Below are 23,656 nucleotides of genomic sequence, written 5' to 3'. Positions count from 1 at the left end.
TATAAATCCATGGGATATAAATCTGCTTTGTATGCACATTTGCAAACCCAGTTAGTACACCATAAAATAAGAGGTGACATTACCACTGTGCTTCACAAAGCCTATGTTACAGTGTACAGAAGTTTACAAGGTACTCAACAGGACTAACTTTAAGCTGACTACAAAAAATATCTAGGAAAGTGGGGGGGGGGGGGGGGGGCAATGTTAGGACCACTTACCCTGCACAATACATGGTGGGGTAGAGATATTAGATTGTGAGCCCCTTTGAGGGATATAACTTTGGACTTTGTAAAGCACTGTATAATATGTTGACGCTATATAAATACTGTGTAGTAATAATAATATTAATATACTAAGCCCATCAAGATTCAAATAAGAATGCACATGCCTCTTTTATGTAGACAATATGTGCTTATCTGGGAGTGCAGCTTTTTGTAGCTATAACAATCAACAAGTAATAGAATAAGGTTAAAACTAATGGAACAGACTAAACACAAAAAAAGAAAGAATGTGACCCCTTGGAGCATGAAATTCAAACCTTTACTAGGACCGTTCATGTGGAGCAGTTCATGCCACCATTTTTGTTCGGGCCTAATTGACACAGAATATAATATGCCCATAGGGTCCTAAAATGTGTCAGTAGCCAGATGTACGCTGTAAAAGCAAATCATTACCGAAATCAAAATGTAACAAACAGAATGAGCTGAAAGAGAAATCACTGAAGGGAAGTGCAGGGGGAATGAGTAGAGACACTGGTGGCTGAAGCTTTCTTTCGAGGACATTCTTCTTCTCATTCCAAATAAATGAACATGACATTGTTCTGTCTGGAGGGAGATTAAATAGAAGCTTATCTTGCTTTTGCTGATTTATTTATACAGCTCTGTACTCAAACAGACCTATCTCGATTCTTTTAAATCATAAAAGGAACAGCGTGTTCAATTTCTTTTTATTTTACCATTGCTAAATTAACTTTCTAAAATAAGCAATATAACCTGATCACCAGAAAAAAATGAACATTTGTCAGTCAGATTGGTTAGAGACATTTGAAACAGAGGTTGTAACATCTGACAAGCGTGTTCTGCAATCTGCACTTGTTAAACCCAAAGGATTTAAGCAGAATTAAAGTCAGAATTCCCCACTGCTCCAAAAGATACAAAAAAGTACAAAATCCTTTTTACACATAAGAAGCTGAAATGGTTAAACTGATTTTAAAGAAGGGTGCCTGCAATCACTGTGATTCTTTGATGTACAGAGAGCGGGCATAAGCTTCTAATAGTAAACAAACCAAGAAGATTCTACCTTTTTAGTTTTGTTTTTTTCTAATGTGTACATGTTTCCTTCTGCACAGGATATGACCTAAGCTAAGAATCCTGTTCAAAACCTTTATTTGAGTGGCCTGGTTTTTGTTTCAGTTTTTTGTTTTAGTAAACAAAAAAAAATTATACTTACCTTTATTCCTGCAGATCCCTCGATGGCGCACCTTCTTGCGTTCTGGGCCCGCATTGTCCTGGGATTCCTCTCCGTCCCAGCGCTTCCAGCGCTGTGCGCCGCCATTTTCTGCCTTCTCTTCCGGTCTTCTTGCTTCGTCGTCTGATCTCGCACTGCGCAGATGCAAGATCGGCTGACGTAGCCAGCTGACGTAGCCGTTGACTTAAAAAATCAAAAAACAAAATTACATTTTTACTTTATTTAGAAGGGTTGTCTACCCTTCTATGTAAAGTAAAGATGTTGAGTTTAGGTAAAGTGGGGTGCAAACCTTTATTGTGTAATTGCCTTTAATGTATATTGAGGTTCCCCACCTGGATCTCTTCTAGTCTTATGATAGGCATACAATATACATCTTTATCTCTATAGTATTTAATAATATTTTTATTATAAAAAGATTGTAATTACGATTATTATAATTACATCTAATAATATACAGATCGTGACACAAAATATAATTTCGATTTCAATGTGTTTGCAAAGCAATTATCAATCAATCAAAAAACAAAAAAAAAAACAAATGCCTTGCCTGATCAGTTTTTAATCAGCATTCTGCCCAATCATAAATCATGATAGATACAATTGATTTGATAGATCAAAATATTGCATAGTGTATAGCTAGCCTGACATTTATCCGGTTTAGCAAGGCATTGCTTAAGAGGCCACACAGTTTCTCCCTAACAGGGGCATAGAAATACAAGCTAAAAAAAAATTTCAACTCTTTTCCACTTTATCAAAATATCTAAAAAATAAGTTTTCTTGTAAAAATCAAGCCTTTTTTTCATAATACTCTTTTGAGTTTCCATCATTTTTGGCTTTTTAACCAGGCTCACAGTTAGTGTTATCTTACTGTAATCGGCATATGGAGATTGCAGAATGAAAATATTCCTAATATGCAGAAGAACATTTGTTGTGTATGAACATCAAGTGAGTGCTTCAGGAACAGATCTGTGATTGTACTGCAAGTGGCACATACTGTTCAACAATACAGAATAACATAGCTCACATTGTAATGTGGTAACTCACACACGATCCCCTGGCAAAAGGCTGTTCATTCATCAGAAAGAACTTGAAGACCAAGCCTACTAAAGTGTGGATAAGCTTATGTTTATTATATGCAATAAAATATCTGATAGACTGCATATGTTTTTGCTTTACATAGCTATATATATTTTTTATCCAAGCGCAAGAAATTGTCATAAAAGTATCTGGTAAGGATTCCTAATTATACTAATATCATAAATGCTACAGCGGGGCTGTCAAACTCAAATACACAGAGGGACGAAATTAAAAACGTAGATCAGGTCATGGGCCAAACTTGAAGTTTATTGAAAAAATTGAGGAAGTTTTTCCTTTTAATTCGATATAAAACATTTTCATATGGAAACAGAAGAGGTTTTGCCTAACATTCAATCTGGAAAAAGCTTGTAATAGAGAAAGAGGCCTAAGAATTTTTACTGCCTGATAGAAAAATAAAAAGACCACAATAAGCTATGCAGAAGAGAAGTCTTTGGGATTTTGTTTATCCCGGAGTGTGACAAAACTTTCACTTTGGTGTAATCCGCATGGTTGTCAGTAGTATAGTAGGGTAAGTAGTCTTGTTTTACTTTGCCAGAGAATGAAATGTGAAACCAAATGAATTGCTGCATCCATTTTGTTTTACATTGCGATCTCTGGCACAATTCTCTGGTATACCTGTCAGTATAAACTCCGCGGGGTCCATGCATAAATTGCTGTTCAATAGACAAGAGTGATGCAGCTACTACAAATCCCAGCATCACTTGCGTCTATAAAATGCGGGGCCACGCATGGACAGCGAGGCCGCTGGTCTAGAGACCATTGCATTTACAAACATCATCTCCTGCTCTGGGTATAAAAGGTCATGGCTATAACCCTTATTTTTAAGTGCACGTAAGTTTTCAAAGCCAAGTATTTGTGCTGTTTAGCCTTTTATAAAGGGGCAGATGGCACTTGTAGTTCACCCAAGACTGGAAGCCCACCCTGTGTAGTTCAATGGTTTAGTTTTTTTACAATTATTCCTGCTGTGTTTTTGATGTTTATATTTTATCTTTTCGAGAGAAATATCAAACATTGACTGATAGCAATCTTTATTAGTCACATTTAGCCCGTCACCAGCTTCTGACCCAGTTTCCAACAGTGGTACGTTTCTACCACTTCTTTAACACTTCTGCCATCACTGACCATCTCCTATGGTGTCCTTGCAGTCTTTGACTATCTATTATTATTATTATTATTATTATTAAACAGGATTTATAAAGCGCCAACATATTACGACATCTACTTTAGTAAATCCACAATATCTGATGGTATCTGATAGTCTTTATAATCCTAATATGCCAGATATAGAGGCCAGATACAGAGGTCCAATATCTAGTAAGCTGACCACCACTGCAAAAGATAGTTGGCTATACCTTTTCAACCAGCAAAGCTTATCCTAAAATTATAACATTTCTCATAAACTCCTTCTCTAAACTGTAAACTTGCACTGAAAATATAGAGATCATAGCACTCTGGTGTTATTAGCAATTGAAATATACTTTATTGCTCAATATAATATTCTCAAACGTCCCATTCAGTGCTTTTGCTATGACATGTTTTACCCAATAAACCCATTGATCGCTGTAGGAGCAGGAGCTCCAGATGAGTGGTTACAGCACACTAGTTTAAATTGTATAGTCTATGTAACCAAAGTTGATTTTAATGCTAACATCCCTGGAATGCAACAATCTATTTCTTCTGTGTAGATCAGCTTAGTTGCTACATAGTAAAGTCTGCTATATGTGCATAATGTTATTCCAAATGGTCCTTTTTCCTTTGGAATTTATTACACATTTTGAAGGCCAAATATTACATTAGAACACTAAATATTTACTGAGTTCTTGCACAACTTTCCATTGAGTCATTTTTCTATACATACTTCACTAAAGTGAGCAAAGAATCGAGTGTGAAATAATTTTTTAAGTTTTCAGCTTGCAGTCTGAGCCAATACAAGTCCAAGTCAATATGAGGTTAACAATTCCCAAGCAGGGTGTAGGAATGCAAAGTGATAATCAGCTTTTGCTTCCACCATGTCAGATAGGATTGCATTAGACAGCTCCATGGAATTATTTCATCATAGGTCTACAGCTAAGGCCAGTTGGTCATCATTAGCAGGATGAAGTTCTTCATGACATCAGGGAAATTCTGTATCCAATTTTGTTTTTTGGAATGAATTCAGAATGACTTTATGTATGATTATAAACTACATGATTATTAATATTAGTTTGCATGTCTATTGTCTATGTACAAAGTATGGGATGACTTTATTTGATTAGGAAAAACTAAAGTAATTGAATTTCCTAATAGCCTGGGGGTTTGAGCTTTTAGAAAAATGCCTGCCATCTAACATCATGTACCTTACCTATTCAGTTTATGTAAGTTCATGTATACATTCAGAAAATAATTCATTCTTTACATTACGTAGCTTGGCAAGAAGGACTGAATACCCAGTGCTTTTAGAAGCATATTTCATCTTTGTCTTAAACAAACAACTGATATTAAAGTTTCTTTTTTAACTGTAATGTTTTAGGTTAGGCATATCATATAACAATGCTATACTGTACTGTAAAACTGGTGACCATCAACTTCAGGGAAGAGTAAGAACTTATTTTATCATAAGCTATGTATTGCCCAGCTTGTTTAATGTTTTAATGTTTATGAAACCGATAGTAGAAGATATACTGTATTTTAGGGTACCTACTAGTTTCAGGGCTAGTGCCAGCTTTATTGAATTCATTTTTGCCCTACTATTGTTTTGTCTAGAGAACCCTTACTTATTTTATAAAGTTTGAATTCTCTTTTTTGATTAGCTCATTTTTTAAACATATGGGCTCCATTCTCGAAGTAGCTAGAAGTATTGCCCTCAGCTATGCTCCTTCCTGCCTTTATCCCAAATAAACACACTATAGCAATTTTATGGCTTAAATGGACATAATAATTTAGTGTTTATTAACAAAATACTTTAACCACCTGGGCGTTACACTGATGTCTAGATTTCTGTTCCAAAAGCGGTAGACTGTTTTTCATGAAATTCTGTTTTTTAAACTGTAGACCTGTAACTTACAGAAATATGTCCGAACAGGGTTCTAGTAGATATCATGAATATAAAAAATGTTTAAAACACACAATAATCAGCGGGACCAGGTAAGTGATTGATAAACCCGAACTTTTCTCACTGTATTTTCATACAGTGAGAAAAGTTCGGGGTTATCGATAATTGTAATTATTTTAACCGCGAACCAAGGTCGGGGTTATCACACAGGTGGTTAATAAACATCACAAGATCATACCCGTATTATACATCTTAATGACAAACACATCTATACAACAATACCCTAGCCTTCTTACTAGCTGCAGGTCCTTGAAGGCAATGACCAAAGCCACCAACTTTTTACTGGGGTTTGTCACCACCTTTTTTAACTGCTCCCAGGCCCACCACACTGCCTCGGGAATAATATCTTTCGTACAAGCACCCACTAGGATCAAGCATTACCAGCATTGTGCCAAAGTGTGGTTCTTTGTGCAGGTTGACGTTCAAAAATCCAGCAACCTTTGGACCTGAGAAGCGCAGTTCCAGAGAGCAGCGCAGTTCCAGAGAGCAGGGACGTCTCAACGTGTAATTAGTGTAGCAAGCAGACCTAACAGCTGTTTCTGGAGAACAGCGCCATCAAAACATAAGTGGTCATATAGTGTAACTACAATGCCTGAAAATGCGATCAGAAAATCATGCCGGAAAACTGAAGGAGCTGGATTTTAGATTGTTAACCTGTACCTGATATTTTAGGAATGCTAGCTGCAGAATATTATTGTATACCACAAACCTATTAATTAGGCTAGCCAGACTTTGCAATATGTTTATTAATTAGACAATCAATCACAGAAAAACATCATAATGTTAACTATATGATTGGTGCACAATGGTATACATCCTAATGGTGAAATCGGTTGCAATACAGAATGAATATTGAACATGTGGATGGTACATTATATATTTGCAGTTGTTACTTAAGGAATGATTTATAGTATATAAGTTATATCCATTAAAAAAACGATGTATAGTATTAGGGGTAGGTATTGTTAGAAATATAAGGAAACATTTTCTTTGCCAAAAAGCCAGCCACATCTATTTAGCCACTGGGCAGAGGAAATATCCAGTACTTCCAGATTCTTATGGCTTACTCCCTTCCTATTTGTGTAATTTACCTAATGATTGTCCTAGAACTGTTAGGTAAACCAAATTCTCATTTGGTTTTAAAACTTCTCTATGAGTGTGGTCAACTCCAGCAATTCTGAAAATAACAGAGTAATGGAAAGACAGACACAGCTCTATAATTAATCCTATCCTGTACTGAAGGAAACACAAAAGTAGGTATAGCATTTGCATCTAGGTGGAGAAAGACTTTGGGCTGGAATACTTTAATAAGCTATATCATCTGGAATTCATCAACACCAATTCAGTGCAATGAACATTCCAGATGATAATTGATGTATTACGGATTTAATCACGCAAAAAAGTCACTTAGACTCACCCAATGCAAAAGCATGGGGGAGTGCTAGGAAGACAGCCTACTTTTTAACCACATTTTTAAGATGAATTAAATAAAAGCCTGGGGGAGTAGCTGGAGATAACCTTCCTCCTTATGTACTCTGAATATTCTGCAGCCAGTCAAACTTGAACAAGATGTTGTATAAGAATCTGTTTATGCTAGCACTCAGCAAGGCCAAAAAGATAAGTGCTGAAGGTGCAGTATATTTCAATAATCACTTACAGCTGTTATAACTTACATGATGACTTTAAAACAATTTGTTCTCTATAGTTATATATTTACTGTACATGAAAAGACAATGATGTAGCTCAGCCTAACATGTTGATTGCAAAAAAAGGGTCTACAAAAGCTAAACTTTATCCATTTCACAAGAAGCCAGATGCTTTATATCAAGCCTTTCTCATATACTATATTAGTGGTGAATGGCAACTGTATTATTGTATGTATCTACAGTTGTAAGACCAAAGTAACAGATGTGAGTGATTTGACTTTAGCTCATTTGTGAGGGAGCGTTATTGGTTTCACCAATGCTAAAATGATGATTTATTCTGTGTCCATTTTCTAGTTTTATTCCTAATTATCCTTCTCAATATTTGTTCAGCATAAGTACACATTACGGGGGATAGTCTGATCTGTCAGATATGGTTATTTATCCATAGGAAGTACTGTAAATATGTCACAGCAATCCAGGAAATGTTATATGGCACACTGCGGATAGTAAAATAGAGACAGCCCTTAAAAAGATGTTTTAAATGTTCCCTAAATACAGTTTTTACCTAACATGACTACAAAACAATACAATTTTAGAAAATCCATAACTCTTGTAATAAGAAAAAACACAAAACTTCCAAAGCTTTTCTTTAATCCTATCTGCCAAGACTAACAACCATTTCCTTTTATAGATAACCATTCCTGCTGATCAGTATAATAAAGACCAACAGGCTGAACCTGCAAATCAAAAAATAAGCTCCTAATTTGCACTTGGAGCTGTTTTTTGGTCAACTATATGAGCTGAGTTTCAGATTTAAAGGGGGCCCCAAGATACTGGTGGTCGGACTCTCCTTTATCCATCACTGCCTATTGAGATGGGGTTAGTAGTGTAAAACTCTTTTTAAGTTATACGTTCAGTCCAGAATTCTTATGGGGATTTGAAAACATGAGGGCCTATATGAGATGAAATTGATAAATGTGCAAAGTACAGCAACCCAAAACAATAAACCGCCATAAAATACATATAACAATAAAATACTACTAGTTAGTAAGTCCTAGTCAGGGAAAAGCAAAATGTTTGCTTTAAAGCACAGCAGCCAGCAGTATATGCACTCTATCTCCTACAATTTATGAGATAATTATGCTGACACAGCAAGATTTAACAAAATTTGCTTTATTAAAGATTCATATAAACAACAAGGAAATTCTTGCTGCTTACAGGCTAAAAGGTCTTAGTCATAGCTATGATTAAAGGAAAACTAAAACCCAAGATTACAAATACTAACCTACCTTTCCTAAGATGTGGTGGCTAAATTAGTTTTCAAATGTGATTTTATTTTGTAAACTACAATTCCACCCATCCCCTCTCTAATAGAGATGATCAAATGCTAACAGTTATAATCCAGCATGGGATCTATGGCTACTCTATGAGGAGTGAGTGCGGATAGCCAGGGACAAAAGTCTGTTATTTTCAGAGTTACTACATGAAAATAAAGAAGAGAGGAAAACTAATGCAGCCTTTAAAGCAAAGGATTGGCAAGCTGAAAATTATGTTTTTTTTAGTGAGGATTGCTGCATAAACTATATGGATAATAAAACATTATTTTCTTACTGTGTGACAGCATATCTACATCATACGTTAGATATTCATTTAAACCCTAACCCCAGCAGACTACACCTTTTGTTCACTTTACATCACCAGGCAGCAAAAGACGTGGAAGAAGCAAAGATAAATAAAATGAATTAGGGGCAAAGAGATCCTTGCATTCCGTGTTCTATAATACACAAGGCTGACTCTACCAAACTTCATGTGACAACACAAGGCCAATTACCAAGAACTCATGATGTTCCATTCATGCCTCCATTCCTACGTTATAGAGGATATTTTCTTTACATCTGGTGTTTGAACAAAGGCATATCAATCTGATATTGGAATATCAATCTTTAAAGTGAACATGTTGGTTTACCCTACGTTAATAAAGCATAGTTTTGATCCATAGATCTATATTGCCCCGATGCATTTTTCACTGACAACTACATATTGATCCCAACTGTTCTATTATTTTATTTAAGTAACAATGTTTCTGTCAATCCGAATTACAACAGAATAAAACTGGACTTAACATTTTATTGATATATACAGTAGTATATATATATATATTTATATATATATATATATATATATATATATATATATATATAATCAGGCAGGTAGAAGAATCCTGGAGCAATCAGGCAGGTAGAAGAGATTCTTGCACAAGTACATTGCCTGTCCCTTTCTGCAATAATGACCTGGCTGATCATGTATTCCTAAAAGTTGAACTTTAGTTCCATTTTAAAGAGGACACAAACACAATATTTAATTAGCAGTATTGTCTGTAGCCTCCATGCAGCTCATCTTTTTCTTATCTTTTTTTGTTTTGCACTATTACCCTGTGCAGGTGGCTATCTTGGTAGATTGATGGGATTTGCTTTCTTATGACTTATAAGTAAAAAAACAGAGATTCCAACACAGTAGCATTATAGGAGCAAAGAAACATTACCAGCCAGCAGAAAAAGTGGTAGAAGCAAAGATCAAAAAATGAAATAGGGGCAAGGAAATTCTTGCATTCGGTGTCCTGTAATACAGTATCCAGTGGTGTGTAGAGAAAACTACCAGCAACAGCAATCAAGAAACCATATTCTATTTATGAATACGATTTACAAAATGATTTTGTAAAGTCACAGAAGAGTGCAATGATCAACTTAAAAATAGAATGAGACACAACAAATGGCTTTAAAGGCTTGCAGTATTTAAATGTAACTTCTAATAGTCTTTTGTGAACGTATACATCAATTAAATTACTGTTTAACCATAAAGGAAGCAGAAATGGGTCATCAATACTGTAGAATGGGGAGATTGCTGGGTTTCAACTATCTCCAGTTCCTGGTAGAACTAACCATAGTTTAATGCATGCTTTGCTTTCAAGTCTGTTATCTAGAGGATGGGCTTGGGAACTGAGAGGAAAATTCTTTTTAGCTACATGATGTAACAGTGGCAGATCAAAACAGCAGAAGGCCCTAGTTCAGATAACAAATTGGCTCCCCAGTCATCCAACAGTTGCTTGGCAAAGACCTCAGTGTAGGAGGCCATTGCATCTGCTCCACTTTGCCACTATTCTCTGGTCTTTGGTGTACAGTGTTATATACATATATATATATATATATATATATATATATATATATGTATATATATATATATATATATAAATAAAACCACATACACTGGAAACATTAATCTACTGCTACCCACAAGACTGATAGCACATTATGCAAAGCATGCACCAGTGCTCAAGCTGCTTTAAAGTCCAGAACAATATATATTGGATTTGTGCCTTTTTATTTTAATGACCCTTTATGTACAATGGTGTTCTTTTATTATAAATACATTCAATTTTCTAGATTTATTTATTAGAATCTACACATCACGGCAGCTTAAAAATCATATTAAGAAATGTATGAAGAAAGCAGGCACACAGGATGTGAACATGTATTCCATACACACATACATTCCAGCAAGACTGTAAAAGTTTAACGTTTTAGAGAACCTACATCGGTACAGTACCACCAGCATTATTCTATGTTTTTATTCAAGTGGGTGTTTGAGAAATAAATGCACACAAAAGATCCCAGCCCAATCTTCTCCATCCCTATCTTGCAGATGCTGAGGTCATACATTTAAAAAGTAAACGCCTGGCCTTGGCAAAGTCAACATTACCCTTGCAATTAAAAGAACGGAGGAGCTGCCAGAGGAAATGCCATCAATTTCTCACTACATTGCTCATGTATGCCAAATGACACACTCCTTGGCAATAAAACAGATCGGAGTTATTGCGAGCTGTAAATCACCGCAGTATCCCTCCTCACAAGGGTACAGTAAGGCTTTATAAATCATTTCAAAATAAAACCATTCCTATATAAACTGCCTATCGAAGTGAACCAGACCCTACCTATACACTGACTGCTCCATGAAAAGCACCTGCACTCATGTAAACGCTTACTCAGCACACTTACATTATTGTAAACAATCTGGATTGCTGGGGCTTATAAGGAGTTTAAATTCTCTCACCTGCCAGTCGTTTTTCTCTTGCATTTTTCCAGATAACATCCAGAGCCTTAGCAGTGGAATTTCTAATATGATCACTCAGTGATCTCCTGAGTGGATTTTTTAATAGCTTCTCCATTTTAAGTAAACTTCCAAAAATCCTGCATCAGTCCATGTGAATACACCTAGTGCACAGCTGCAGACCGATTCAGATCAGCTCCTGCAGTTCTCCTAGACACACAGCTTATCCTTCAGGAATCAGGCAATGCAGTCCTCACTGCAGACGCAGGGTAGATCATACTGCAGGCAAAATCCTGACTAGTTGCCAAGTTTGGCACTAAGTACATCTGGAATATGTTTCCAAAGATGCAAGATACACAAATGTAAATGCACTCGGCTGTCATTCTAACAAATGTTTAATGCTTGTTATATTTTGGATGTATAGGATAAAGAAATATAATCATTTGTATCTACCATTATAATTTTACGCCCTTGATTTAAGTAAGCATCATGATTATACCTATCATTCACACAATTCACAATCCATTTATTTTCTGGATAGGAGGATGATTTTATTTCCATCAAACCTAACAGTCAATAAAACTGCAAATAATGGAGTCAATAAAACTGAGCATATTCTCCCTTGGGATGCACAATAAGAGAGTATGTCAGTTGTCCACACATGGATGCATTGGTGGGGCCACTGCAGTATGACACTGCATTGCGTGCACTGGACTATGTCAAGGGCTATCAGCTCCTTATGGATAGGTGGAGGAAGCACTGCTAAAAGGTTGTTTCATTTGTTAATCTCTTATGCCAACAATGTTTTTGAAACTTCCTTGCAATGAAATATTCATGTGACTGGTGTCATAGGGGAGCTGGAGACACAGCTGCAAATTGAATTTTGTTGCAGAGTTTTTCTATAGTTGTGTATATCTGTAGGTTCAGGACAATGTACATTTTAGGAAGGACATATTAGCGTATGAAGGAACATGAATATATGTATATATGACTTTTTCTTGTTTTCTTTCACGGGCATGAAGAACTGTTCTCTGGATGTAGCCTCAATCTGTCATCCTCAGAGTGAATCAAGTACAAAATATTTCTAACACATACTCAGTAAATTTATACTTTTCTAGTCCTCTACTTTTTCTAAAAGTGGAACACTGATTATGAGCTCTGGACTAAAACAAACTAACAAATCTTACACAAATACAACACTTGTGTACACATTAGCAAATTACACATGAGTGCAAACATTGTAGTAGGTTAACAGTACACAGAAGTTCTGCTATGTCCACAAAGTAACTAAAATAGGGCTTGTAGAATTAGGCTACATAGATATACAAGACACTACTGCTAGTAAATATTACTTTGGCTTTAACTTGTAGGCTAAAGATAATTTGGTGTTGTTGTTTCTTTGGAGTACACACAGCTGATGGCCGTAAACGTCTCATATGAAGTCATTGGTTCTTAATGAGTGAATAGATTGCATTTCATAGCTGTTAACTCATTCCTTTTTCAGAGCAATGCCCCTTCTGGAGCCACCTGCCATTATGCTAAAATAGTTGTAAAGACTTTCTCCAAGTTTGTATTTGCGTATCTATGAGCTTGTCCCATGCCCAGGCAGGGAGCATACCCATCCTTGTTTTCTGTCAAGAGTCAGTAGGGGGAGGGAGGGAGTAGTTTCCTGGAGGGTATGAGTTCATAGGAGGTCTGCTATCTTTTGCAACACATTGCAGATCCTACCATAAATTGGCTTACTTTATTGTATGTCTAAGGCTATGTACACACGTGCAATAATTGTCGTTGCAAAACAAATGAGTGATGACTGATTAAGGATTATGCACATATATTTTGACCTATATGACTTGGAATTTCCTATAAACCCCTTAAAAATGAAGATCTACAAGCCTTCAAGAGTTTTTGTTGTGATTTTACTAGAAAGAACCCATGTACAAACTGGCTGCCCCTTTGGGGGTTATTGCTACATCAGTCCAAGTACTCGGGGCAATTAGATGCTCCAGCTTCTGAACAAACCTGCACATTTTGTTAGCCATAGCCTGTTAAACTGATTTGTCTTCCACAACAGTACATAAGTATGTAAGAGCATTAGAAAAAAGGCTGGATGTCCTTGACTAGATATATAACATTTCACAATAACTGAAGCCGACAAATGATATACAAATGTTTCCCATGAGGTCCCAAAGCTTCTAACAGCTTGACCATGTTTTAAACTTTACATTGGGGAGAAATGGCAATATTTAGTAATTGTTTGTTGTATTTTAAGTCTTATAATCAACCTAACAATGAAGTCAAGATTAACAAAATTGGAAGCACTGAACTTATATATTACAAGGTACTTTGCTATCTTCTAAATTGTATGCTCTTCTGGGCAGGGTCCTCTCCTCCTCCTATGTCACTGTCTGTATCCGTCTGTCATTTGCAACCCCCATTTTAATGTACAGAGCTGTGTAATTCGTGGGCACTATATAAATCCTGTTTAATATTAATTTTATTATTATTATTATTATTATTATTATTAATAATTTTAATAATAAAAATAATAATAATAATAACTGATTAGTCCTCAGGTGCACCCATCAAGCAATGTTCTTAGAATCTATTAAGTGAAGTGGTCTAGTAATTAATCTGCTACTTTAGCTCTGAAAGCTTAAAGGAAATCTTTTTTAGGTATTTGTAGATTTTAACTTCAGGACTACTTTTTAGCCATTGAGGAACTTGATGAATCTTGATTTATAGAAGAACATCTGGACACAATAGATCAAAAGGCCCCTACAAATAGTACATTCTGAAATACTTCAACTTCTGCTGTCAGAATTCAAGCTTTCCCCCAACTTCAAACTAGCTAACATTTCTTACTTGTGCAGATGCTTCACATACAGGGTCTGTACTTTCTCATGACCACTGAAATAACATTCTTGCTCATCCAAAACTCTGCATCAGCTGTTTTCTTTCTCTACTTTTTAGCCTAACCCATGTATGTAGATTTCTGCAGTGTCTTCTGAAATACAGATGTTACTAATAGGTAAAAATCACGTCCAGTGTCTTGTAAAGCTCATTTAAACATTAATTTCAGTTCTTTCTGGAGATAAAAAGGAAATTCCTATATATTAATTTTTTTGTAAAACAATCTAGGTGGTATACACACACATATAAATCTTTCATCAGCTGTTGTGGTCAGCATTTACCTTTATTTTAGCCTGTCTCCTGACCCAGTTTCACTTTCCAACATTCCCTCTATTTAAAAGCATAATGTTTGCCAATTTTCAAACATAGTTTGCCTGAAGAAAATAACCTATACATGATTTGCCTGGATTCCATGCAAAAATGTCATACTCCAGATCCAACATCTGTTTTTAAATGAAGGTACTATCCTGTACTCTTTATTCTATTTTAAGAGAACGAACATTCCCTCACCTTGCCCAAGTAGGGCTACATGTACTTTATTTATTTTCACCTGGTAAAAGTTTGATCAATATAAACCTTGATGTTGCCTATATTAACAATAGCAGCTAAAAATACCATAAAATGATACATATACTCAATATCCTAATATATTAATAATATCCTTAATTAATAATAATATCCTGATAATAATTTCCAAGCAAACTAGAGGAAACATAATTTAAGACTATAGCACACTAGCTTCATGTTAGTAAAATGAATGTATTTGTATGGGGTAATTTAGGGGTCACTTCGCTACTGTGACAAGGCAGGTTGAAGGATATTTTCACAAAAGCTGTCACTTCTTTTAGCAATATCTTCCTCATCTACCATAACCTAACACATTTAATCCAGAATGGGGCAGCAGGCTTACTCACTGTCCTAGTTAACCAGATGTGTGTTAAGGTTTTAAATATTTTTGTTTAATACTGTCCAAGTGTCCATCACATCTTGACACCATATCTGTTGACTGAGTGCCATTAAATATGTCAATATTCTTTATATATATAACGATGCTGACATGTTTAACACAAAGAAGAAGTTAGAACTAAATTAGTAAGCAGAGACTGAATCGGATACCTTATCTTGTACTTTTTGGTTTCCTCAGCATCTTATAATTCAAGTAAACAGGCTGCATGTAAGCCTGACATTCCACATCTGGAAAGTATTTGGGACAAATGTGAACAGGTTTTTGCTGAATGTGGTCAGTTCCCAGGACTCTAGATTACCTTTGTTTTAGGGAAAATGCACACAGGAGATAACTTGTGTTTTTTAGCACGCTTTAGTCTTACAACTATTGCTGTAAATTAAAGGAACAATAGTTTTGTTTTTTTTCATTTTGTAACAAATTGTTGAAATAGATCAAAAATGCTTGTGTACCTACCCTATGCAGCGTTTTACAAAGTCCATAGTCATGTCACTAGCTGTCCCGCAAAAGGGCTCACAATCTAATGCCCCTACCATAGTCATATGTCTTTTATATAGTCTAAGGTCAATTTTAGGGGGAAGCCAATTAACCTAACTGCATGTTTTGGAATGTGGAAGAAAACCCATGCAAACAAGGGGAGAACCTGCAAACTCTATGCAGATAGTGTCCTGGCTGAGATTTGAGCCTGGGTCCTAGCGCTGGCCAGAATGCTAACCTCTGAGCCACCATGCCTCCTGTTTACAATCTTTTGTTTTTTTTTTCTTCTGTTCTAAAAACTGACATAGATTTATTGCCTCCTAATTTCCTTTTATTAAGTCGAGATCTAAAGTCAAAGAGTCTCCACAAGAATTATTAAAGAACACCAAGCACACAATCATGTGTGTAATATATATATATATATATATATATATATATATATAAATTATTTATGGGACTAACTGAACACATATTTTCAAAACAACAGTCAGAAGAAATATATCATTAAGACATAAAACAAATATGAGACATTTTAGGGTATCTGTAAACAGGCAGGCATTCCATGGGTGTTTAATGTGGTCTCAGGTCTGTTCAATAATGGGGTCATGTAATTGTACTGGTTTTGCTTGCAGGGCTAAGTAAATGGTTAAAAAAAAAAAGAGAACTTAAAATAAGTTCTCCACTTTGTATAGGGTTTCTGATGTCCATGGATTTTTGGGGTATTCAGAAGAATGTAAAAATAAGTACAAAAAGTACAAATCAGGTTACATAAGTGCAATACTTCTAGTTCAGGGGTGGGAAAACGTTTTAAGGGGCCACAATCTGAAAAAAAAATTGACAGAGGGGCCGAGCTGATGCGAGAGTGGGTGGGGTTATGCCATCATGGCACCACTGAACGTGACATTGCAAGCTCTGAGCTTGCGATGGGAGAGTGGGGGTGCTGTGTCACTACCCGCCCACTCCCCCATCGCAGGCTCAGACCCGGGGGACTTGTTCTGCGGCTCTGGCCAGTGCATCCCCCCAGTGGGGTCCTTCTCCCAATTCTGCTCGGGGTGGCACCGGCCAGGGCCGTAAAAACATCCCTAATGAGCCCTAGTTTGCCCATGCCTGTTCTAGTTTGTATCTGTTCCCCCACTGTTAAAGTATATAAACTACCCCTATGTTTGTTAAGAATATTGATTTGCTTTGGCTTTTTCTACAAGGAAATGAGAACATGAAAGATTGCTACATGTCAGAAACTGCTGTGATCAGAAATGGAAAACCTGAAGACAGACAGTACAGAAGATATGTTCTGGTAAACATTCCATCTGTTTCGAATATGATCACACTGATTTTATGCTATGAGGTCAGGCATGTCAGCACTCTGGAAATTATTAGAACAGTTAACAGATTCCACATAAATTCTATACAGATTTTTAGTAGAACTGTAAAAGAAAATACCTGAATAATTCTGCAGTGGCAGCTTTTCCAGACGGAAGATAAATTGATTGCACCAGTAACATTTCTAAGGTGTTTCCAGGTGAAAGTATCACATCTGAAAAGGCTTTTATTCCGGGAAATATTTCAGATGTTCTGAAATCCAAATAACTGCCAAACTATTGTTTCAATTCTAGTTCCTTGAGACTATAATTCCAGCATGATTGTTACAATATGGATGCAGAATAAATATGGTTTAGCTAATGAATAAAGACCAGTGTATTAAAAATTGTTAAAAATGCTCTCAGTGGTTCATACAATAAAAATCAATATAAATATTGTAAATGTTCATTAGATTTAACCCCTTGTTAACAACTATCAGCTGTCTAAATCACTGCATTGCATGTGACCCAATTGTTAAAGAGCAACTTTGCAACAGAAAAAAAAGAAACGAAGACTATGTACATAGTTTTTTTTTTTTTTACTGAGAGCAATAAAGAGTTTTGTACATTGGGTCTACATGATGCCCCCCCAAAAAAGTATTTTCTGCTCACGCCATTGGTTTGCTTCTTTTTAAACTGATTTATTGCATTACAAAACCTTGGACTAATCTTATGATTGTAGCTGGCAGACCCTCTCCAGCACACAGGAAACATTAAGTAAATGAAAAGAAGGTGTTTCTAGCTAAAAGGAAATCTGCAATGCAGTTTTCTAAAAAAAAGGGTGTGTGTTGGGGTATTAAAATGTCTGTGGTACTTTTAGTTACCAAGCAAACTATTATTTTCTAAAAGAGCCCACTGAAGACACTTGAAGTCTATTTATAAAGGTTTCACCCAAGATGTATAGAAACAGTTAGTAAAATGTGAGAAATTGTTTTATAAATCGACACTCTGGATTGTCATCACAGCAAATATATAGATATTAACTGCCCAAATCTGCACAATAGCTGTTTTATTCACTTTGTTTTAGGATGACGTGTTGTAAGGCATGAAAACTGTGCCTGTTTTCACAGTTCTGTATCAGAAATTTGCCAGTGATTTAACTGAAATGGTATTTCCCAATACTATGGGCTAGCTTTCAGCACCAATTTCAACAATAAATCTAATTTTTGTGAAATGTTGAGGATATTTCAGGCCATGCATTCCTATTGTGGGATTTCATTGTAATCGCTTGAGATACCGCTGGCTCCACCTGGACTTAATTGTAAGACCACTCGACTCAGCAAATGAAATAAGTTACTTTGCGAAAACCAACAAGAGCACAGAAACAGCTTTAAGAAGTAACTTTTTTTTTACTTTGCTTTATGTGCGATAATTGGAAAGCTTTTCTGAGCGACATAGCTCTATTGTATACCACATTTCCTGGGGTGAGAGGGCTTTGCCCCTCTTTAAGAGCTTCTCGAAAGAGTTAAGTGGATCTTTCTTTTAGTTCCACACAATGCATTTAAAACATGTCACAGGATTTCATGTCTGGCAGCACAAAATGAAAAAAAAAATGGTATCTCTTGCTCAAAAATTCTTTTGTTGGTAGATGAACCAAAAATATTCATTGTGTAACTTTTACAGTTTTTGGATAGTGAGAAGAGTCTGATGCTCTTTATAGCCCCTGAGGCAACTGTGCCTTCAGGTCCAATGCAGTTTAGCACATTATTAGCCTGTAAGATTATAGTTATTTTGTTTGTCCAAGTAGTCTGAAACTTTGGAGTTTGGAAACAAAAGCAGACAAATAATATATTGATGTATTTGTGCTACAGTTGACAAATGGACATAATGATTTTTGCTTACACAGTATCCCAGTTTAAAAATGATCCTTTTGTTTTTGGAATATGTGATGGGAATGAATACAAAAAAAAATCAACTGTACTATACTTGGATCTTTAGATGGCTTCATTTTAGCCCAACTTACCATGGATTGTTGGAATATGCACTAATACAGACAATCAATAAAAAAGTGCTAAAGGGTATTTTTGGTCAGTGATATAGTTTATTAAACATTATGTGTTATCCAATAATGATTTAACAAGCTTTAAACTGTATTTAGGTATACATATTAATAATTAAATTAAGAACCTTTCAGTTCAGATCTTCTGCTTTTAAATCAGTTTTTGAACATATGTCTTAGTCCACCTGGTCACTCTGGGCCATCTGCCATGCATAGAGACAACAAAGGACTTTGAAAAGATAGTATCAGTTTCCATGAAATCAGGTTAAAAAAAATCACTTTTTGTAGAGCAGTCTCCAGGTCTTGTGTCATTGTCCACTCTAAGGCTACATACACACAGTAGACTTTTGGCGTTGGAAAGGATCTTTCACAATCCTTTCCATCGACAAAAGACTTAAAGATGAATGAATGAGCTTTGTACATACAGGACCATTCCACTTTATGGAGAGGGGAGGGGGGAGAACGATGGTACTCTGCTGCTCTCTCTCCCCTTCACTTGTATTACAGTAGTTTGTCGTTCGTAGGTTCACCAGGAAGGATCCTAGAACAACGTTGGACGAGCGTTGTATACACGTCAGATACTAGCTCCGAAGCAATAATCGGACAAGAATCATCTGACATTTGTACGTAGCTTTAGGCTGAGAAGCTCCACAATAGCTTAAATTGTACAGTTAATAACAAATTTAATACCTGTTGAGACTAAAGGTATAATGCAAACCAAATAACATATTAGTGAAAGTAAATTAGAAGTAACTCGACAAAGAAAACTTTGTCACTTGAGTTGTTCCTCATTATTTGCTAAATGCACACACCGCTTAGCTCTGAACATATGCGCTGAACACAAGCATTTGCAATATGGACCTTGAAATCCACTTGGAACAAAAATCTAAAGTGCTCAGAACTGGCACCCTTCTGAGGCTGGACTGATGAGACGTAGGGCTACATGTACTTTATTTATTTTCACCTGGTAAAAGTTTGATCAATATAAACCTTGATGTTGCCTATATTAACAATAGCAGCTAAAAATACCATAAAATGATACATATACTCAATATCCTAATATAATAATAATATCCTTAATTAATAATAATATCCTGATACTAATTTCCAAGCAAACTAGAGGAAACATAATTTAAGACTATAGCACACTAGCTTTATGTTAGTAAAATGAATGTATTTGTATGGGGTAATTTAGGGGTCACTTCGCTACTGTGACAAGGAAGGTTGAGGGATTTTTTCACAAAAGCTGTCACTTCTTTTAGCAATATCTTCCTCATCTACCATAACCTAACACATTTAATCCAGAATGGGGCAGCAGGCTTACTCACTGTCCTAGTTAACCAGATGTGTGTTAAGGTTTTAAATATTTTTGTTTAATACTGTCCAAGTGTCCATCACATCTTGACACCATATCTGTTGACTGAGTGCCATTAAATATGTCAATATTCTTTATATATATAACGATGCTGACATGTTTAACACAAAGAAGAAGTTAGAACTAAATTAGTAAGCAGAGACTGAATCGGATACCTTATCTTGTACTTTTTGGTTTCCTCAGCATCTTATAATTCAAGTAAACAGGCTGCATGTAAGCCTGACATTCCACATCTGGAAAGTATTTGGGACAAATGTGAACAGGTTTTTGCTGAATGTGGTCAGTTCCCAGGACTCTAGATTACCTTTGTTTTAGGGAAAATGCACACAGGAGATAACTTGTGTTTTTTAGCACGCTTTAGTCTTACAACTATTGCTGTAAATTAAAGGAACAATAGTTTTGTTTTTTTTCATTTTGTAACAAATTGTTGAAATAGATCAAAAATGCTTGTGTACCTACCCTAGAAAAGGGATTAGTACCTATTGATTTGACCTAGATTTATCAATAACATATCCGCGAATATTAAGGGGGAAATGTTTAGTTTTGAGCGCAAGGCTAAGGCACCGGTCTATCCTATAGTGTGATGTGTTACAGGTAGAATTTACTGAGTCAGCCCCTAGATCCCGATATTTTTATTACACAGTATTTATATAGCGCCGACATATTACGCAGCACTTAACATAATCCATAGTCATGACACTAGCCGTCCCTCTGAGTCATGTTTCTACCATAGTCCCTACCATAGTCATATGTCATTAATATAATCCAAGGACAATTTTAGGGGGTAGACAATTATAAAAGTGCATGTTTTTGGAATGTGGGAGGAAACACAGACAAACACAAGGAGAACCTGCAAACTCCATGCAGAATCAAACCTGGGATCCAGCGCTCCAAAGGCCAGAGTGCTAACTTCTGAGCCACCATGCTATATGTCCTGGACTTTCCAACACAGGAATTTTCCCTTCCATAATTCTGGATTCTAACTGTCATTGAGGAAGTTCCTGTTCACCTTTACATGTTCCTGTCAAGACTTTGATTGAGAAATATATGGAAACTGTGTTTAACTCTTCAACATCTTTCAAATGCTAAAATATTTGTTTTGGTCAGACTGTTTAGGTCAAAAATGATTTACACTCATCACATGAGCCAAGTTTCTGGGAGTCTAAAAGTTAACATCCTGCAAAGACGAAATACAAGATGCACCATTACTTTGGATCTGACATCCAATTGAATGTCACTAAGTAATATGTGGTTGCATTATAAATATAAAATAATAAATATTATTATCAGGAGGCTTAAATGTATTTTATTTATATGGTATACATATTTTTTGGAAAAACAGTTTTAGACAAAATGGAAGTGGGCATCCCAAATGCAGAGCAAACAACAGCACCCCTGTTGTTCTGTCAAATGGGGACCTGAAAAATGTAGGGGGTTTGCCCCCCCTAAACCAGACCTGTTCCATGCTGAACTTTATTTAATAGAAGTCAGCTATTTGCGCAATTCCATAGGGCCATTCTCCTGGCAAATTAGATTAAAGTTTAGAAGGGCCATAAATGGAAAGTGTGAAGTTTTGTTTTGTAGTTTTATTTATGTGTGTGTATAATAAAAATTATTTTGATGTTGTCCTTACTAAGATTTCACTGTAAAGTAAAATGTTTAAAAATATGGTGGTCATTACATTAAACAAAATTAAATAAAATATAATATAAAAATATAATAAAAAAAAATTAGGACTAATAAAAATTTTGAAGAAACTGTAATGTACTAAAAGGTATGACAGCACATATCACATAAAAAAGGAAACTCCGGCTATATGTGGAACCCAGCTCCTTATCAGTGTACTAGGCACCATGCATTGCAAGAGCACATTTGTAGTGTTAATGCCTATGACCCATCTCCTATATCTGTCCCAACACACATTTTATGCACAAATTGATCTTCCACATATGTGACAGAGCTTAGGAATTGTAATTGGGCACAGTGAAAAAGGTAGCCCTTAGTAACATGATTATTCTAGATTCACTTCTAGATGTTGAGTCATTTTCTATAATCTTATTAATAAATGTATTTTTGGAAATGCAAAGCAGATTAATAAAAACGGTTTTGTGGCTAATGAGAGTGTTTTTTTTCCCAGGTATCTGCATGTTGTAACTAGGAGCCGTTCTGCTGTCTGTCAATAAAGTCTGTGTAAGGACTAAAGGAATGTAAATAGGCATGGAGGACCAGACAAACTTCAAAGCAATGCTTTCCCCCCCTTTAAGTATTCAGTGAAAGAGAATGTTCTACTCACAGAAGTGGACTTTGAAGGCATATAGACAAATACTTCAGGCAATTAGATTTACAATATTCTGGAAAAAAAAATGGATTTTGTTTTATTCTGGAATGTTTGTATTGCTGAAACATAGCAGTGTTATATTGTGTTACATGAAATACTGCACCATATGCACGGAACAAAAGTAGCATTCCACAGAAAGGTGCTTTACAGCTACACAATTCTAAATGCTTGTCATTTAGTGTAGTATATTCTTCCATCCTGTAGATGTCACTGCTGTGGGAGATCTAGACTTTCAATCAAAATTCAAATTAAAAAATCAAACTGAAAGGTTTTAATATTTGTGTAATGAATTTTAAGCTAGCAGCCTTTAGGTTTTTAAACAGAGATATGGGTAATAGGGAACAAAGAATCGGCACTGGCGAACCATATTTTCTTCTACTCCAAGCACAGCTGTGTGATGACATCCTTTTGTCTTGCTCCACAACTTGTTTCTACCTTCCACCACAACCTTTCTTGGTGGCTTTCAGCCTTGGTCCTTCAAACCCTACCTCCACTCATCAGCCTAGCAGTGCCACATACCCACTAACTCTGACAACATTGCCTTCCATTGTCTTTGTCATCTTTATTTTAATATTTTATTATAAGTTCAGGATTTTGCTTTTCTGTTTTAGGCTCTATGTTTTTTTTGACATGTCTCATTGTTTAAATTGTGAATGACCCCTCTACTGCAGTAAGTGGCATGTGATTACCATTACTACCACTAATTACCAAATGGCTTTGTTCTTGGTAATTTTTTGCCCCCCTTCTTAACACCCCTAGATGTTTAGTAGAGTGGGACCCCCTGGTGGGTTTTATTCTCACACTACATAATGCTTCATAGTGATTATCT

At 35.9% G+C, this 23,656-nt stretch overlaps 1 protein-coding gene across 2 annotated transcripts in view; it reads right to left on the bottom strand.

Annotated features, from left to right (window-relative positions):
* The window catches only part of DLC1 (DLC1 Rho GTPase activating protein), a 176,206-nt gene that overhangs the window by 89,373 nt on the left and 63,177 nt on the right, over positions 1-23,656 (bottom strand). The window contains exon 1 of one of the 2 annotated variants that reach the window (XM_072406198.1): positions 11,410-11,591. The exons of the other annotated variant lie outside the window; for it this stretch is intronic. Coding sequence (XP_072262299.1) covers positions 11,410-11,524 — 115 coding nt within the window. The 5' untranslated portion in view covers positions 11,525-11,591. Of the gene's footprint in view, positions 1-11,409; positions 11,592-23,656 lie in introns of those variants that run through there. 2 annotated transcript variants of the gene reach the window in all.

Source organism: Pyxicephalus adspersus, chromosome 3 (assembly GCF_032062135.1).
Source record: "Pyxicephalus adspersus chromosome 3, UCB_Pads_2.0, whole genome shotgun sequence".
NCBI classification, from domain to species: Eukaryota; Metazoa; Chordata; class Amphibia; order Anura; family Pyxicephalidae; genus Pyxicephalus; species Pyxicephalus adspersus.
The sequence above is the reverse complement of the archived record's forward strand: the minus strand, read 5'-3'. Positions and strand labels throughout refer to the sequence as shown.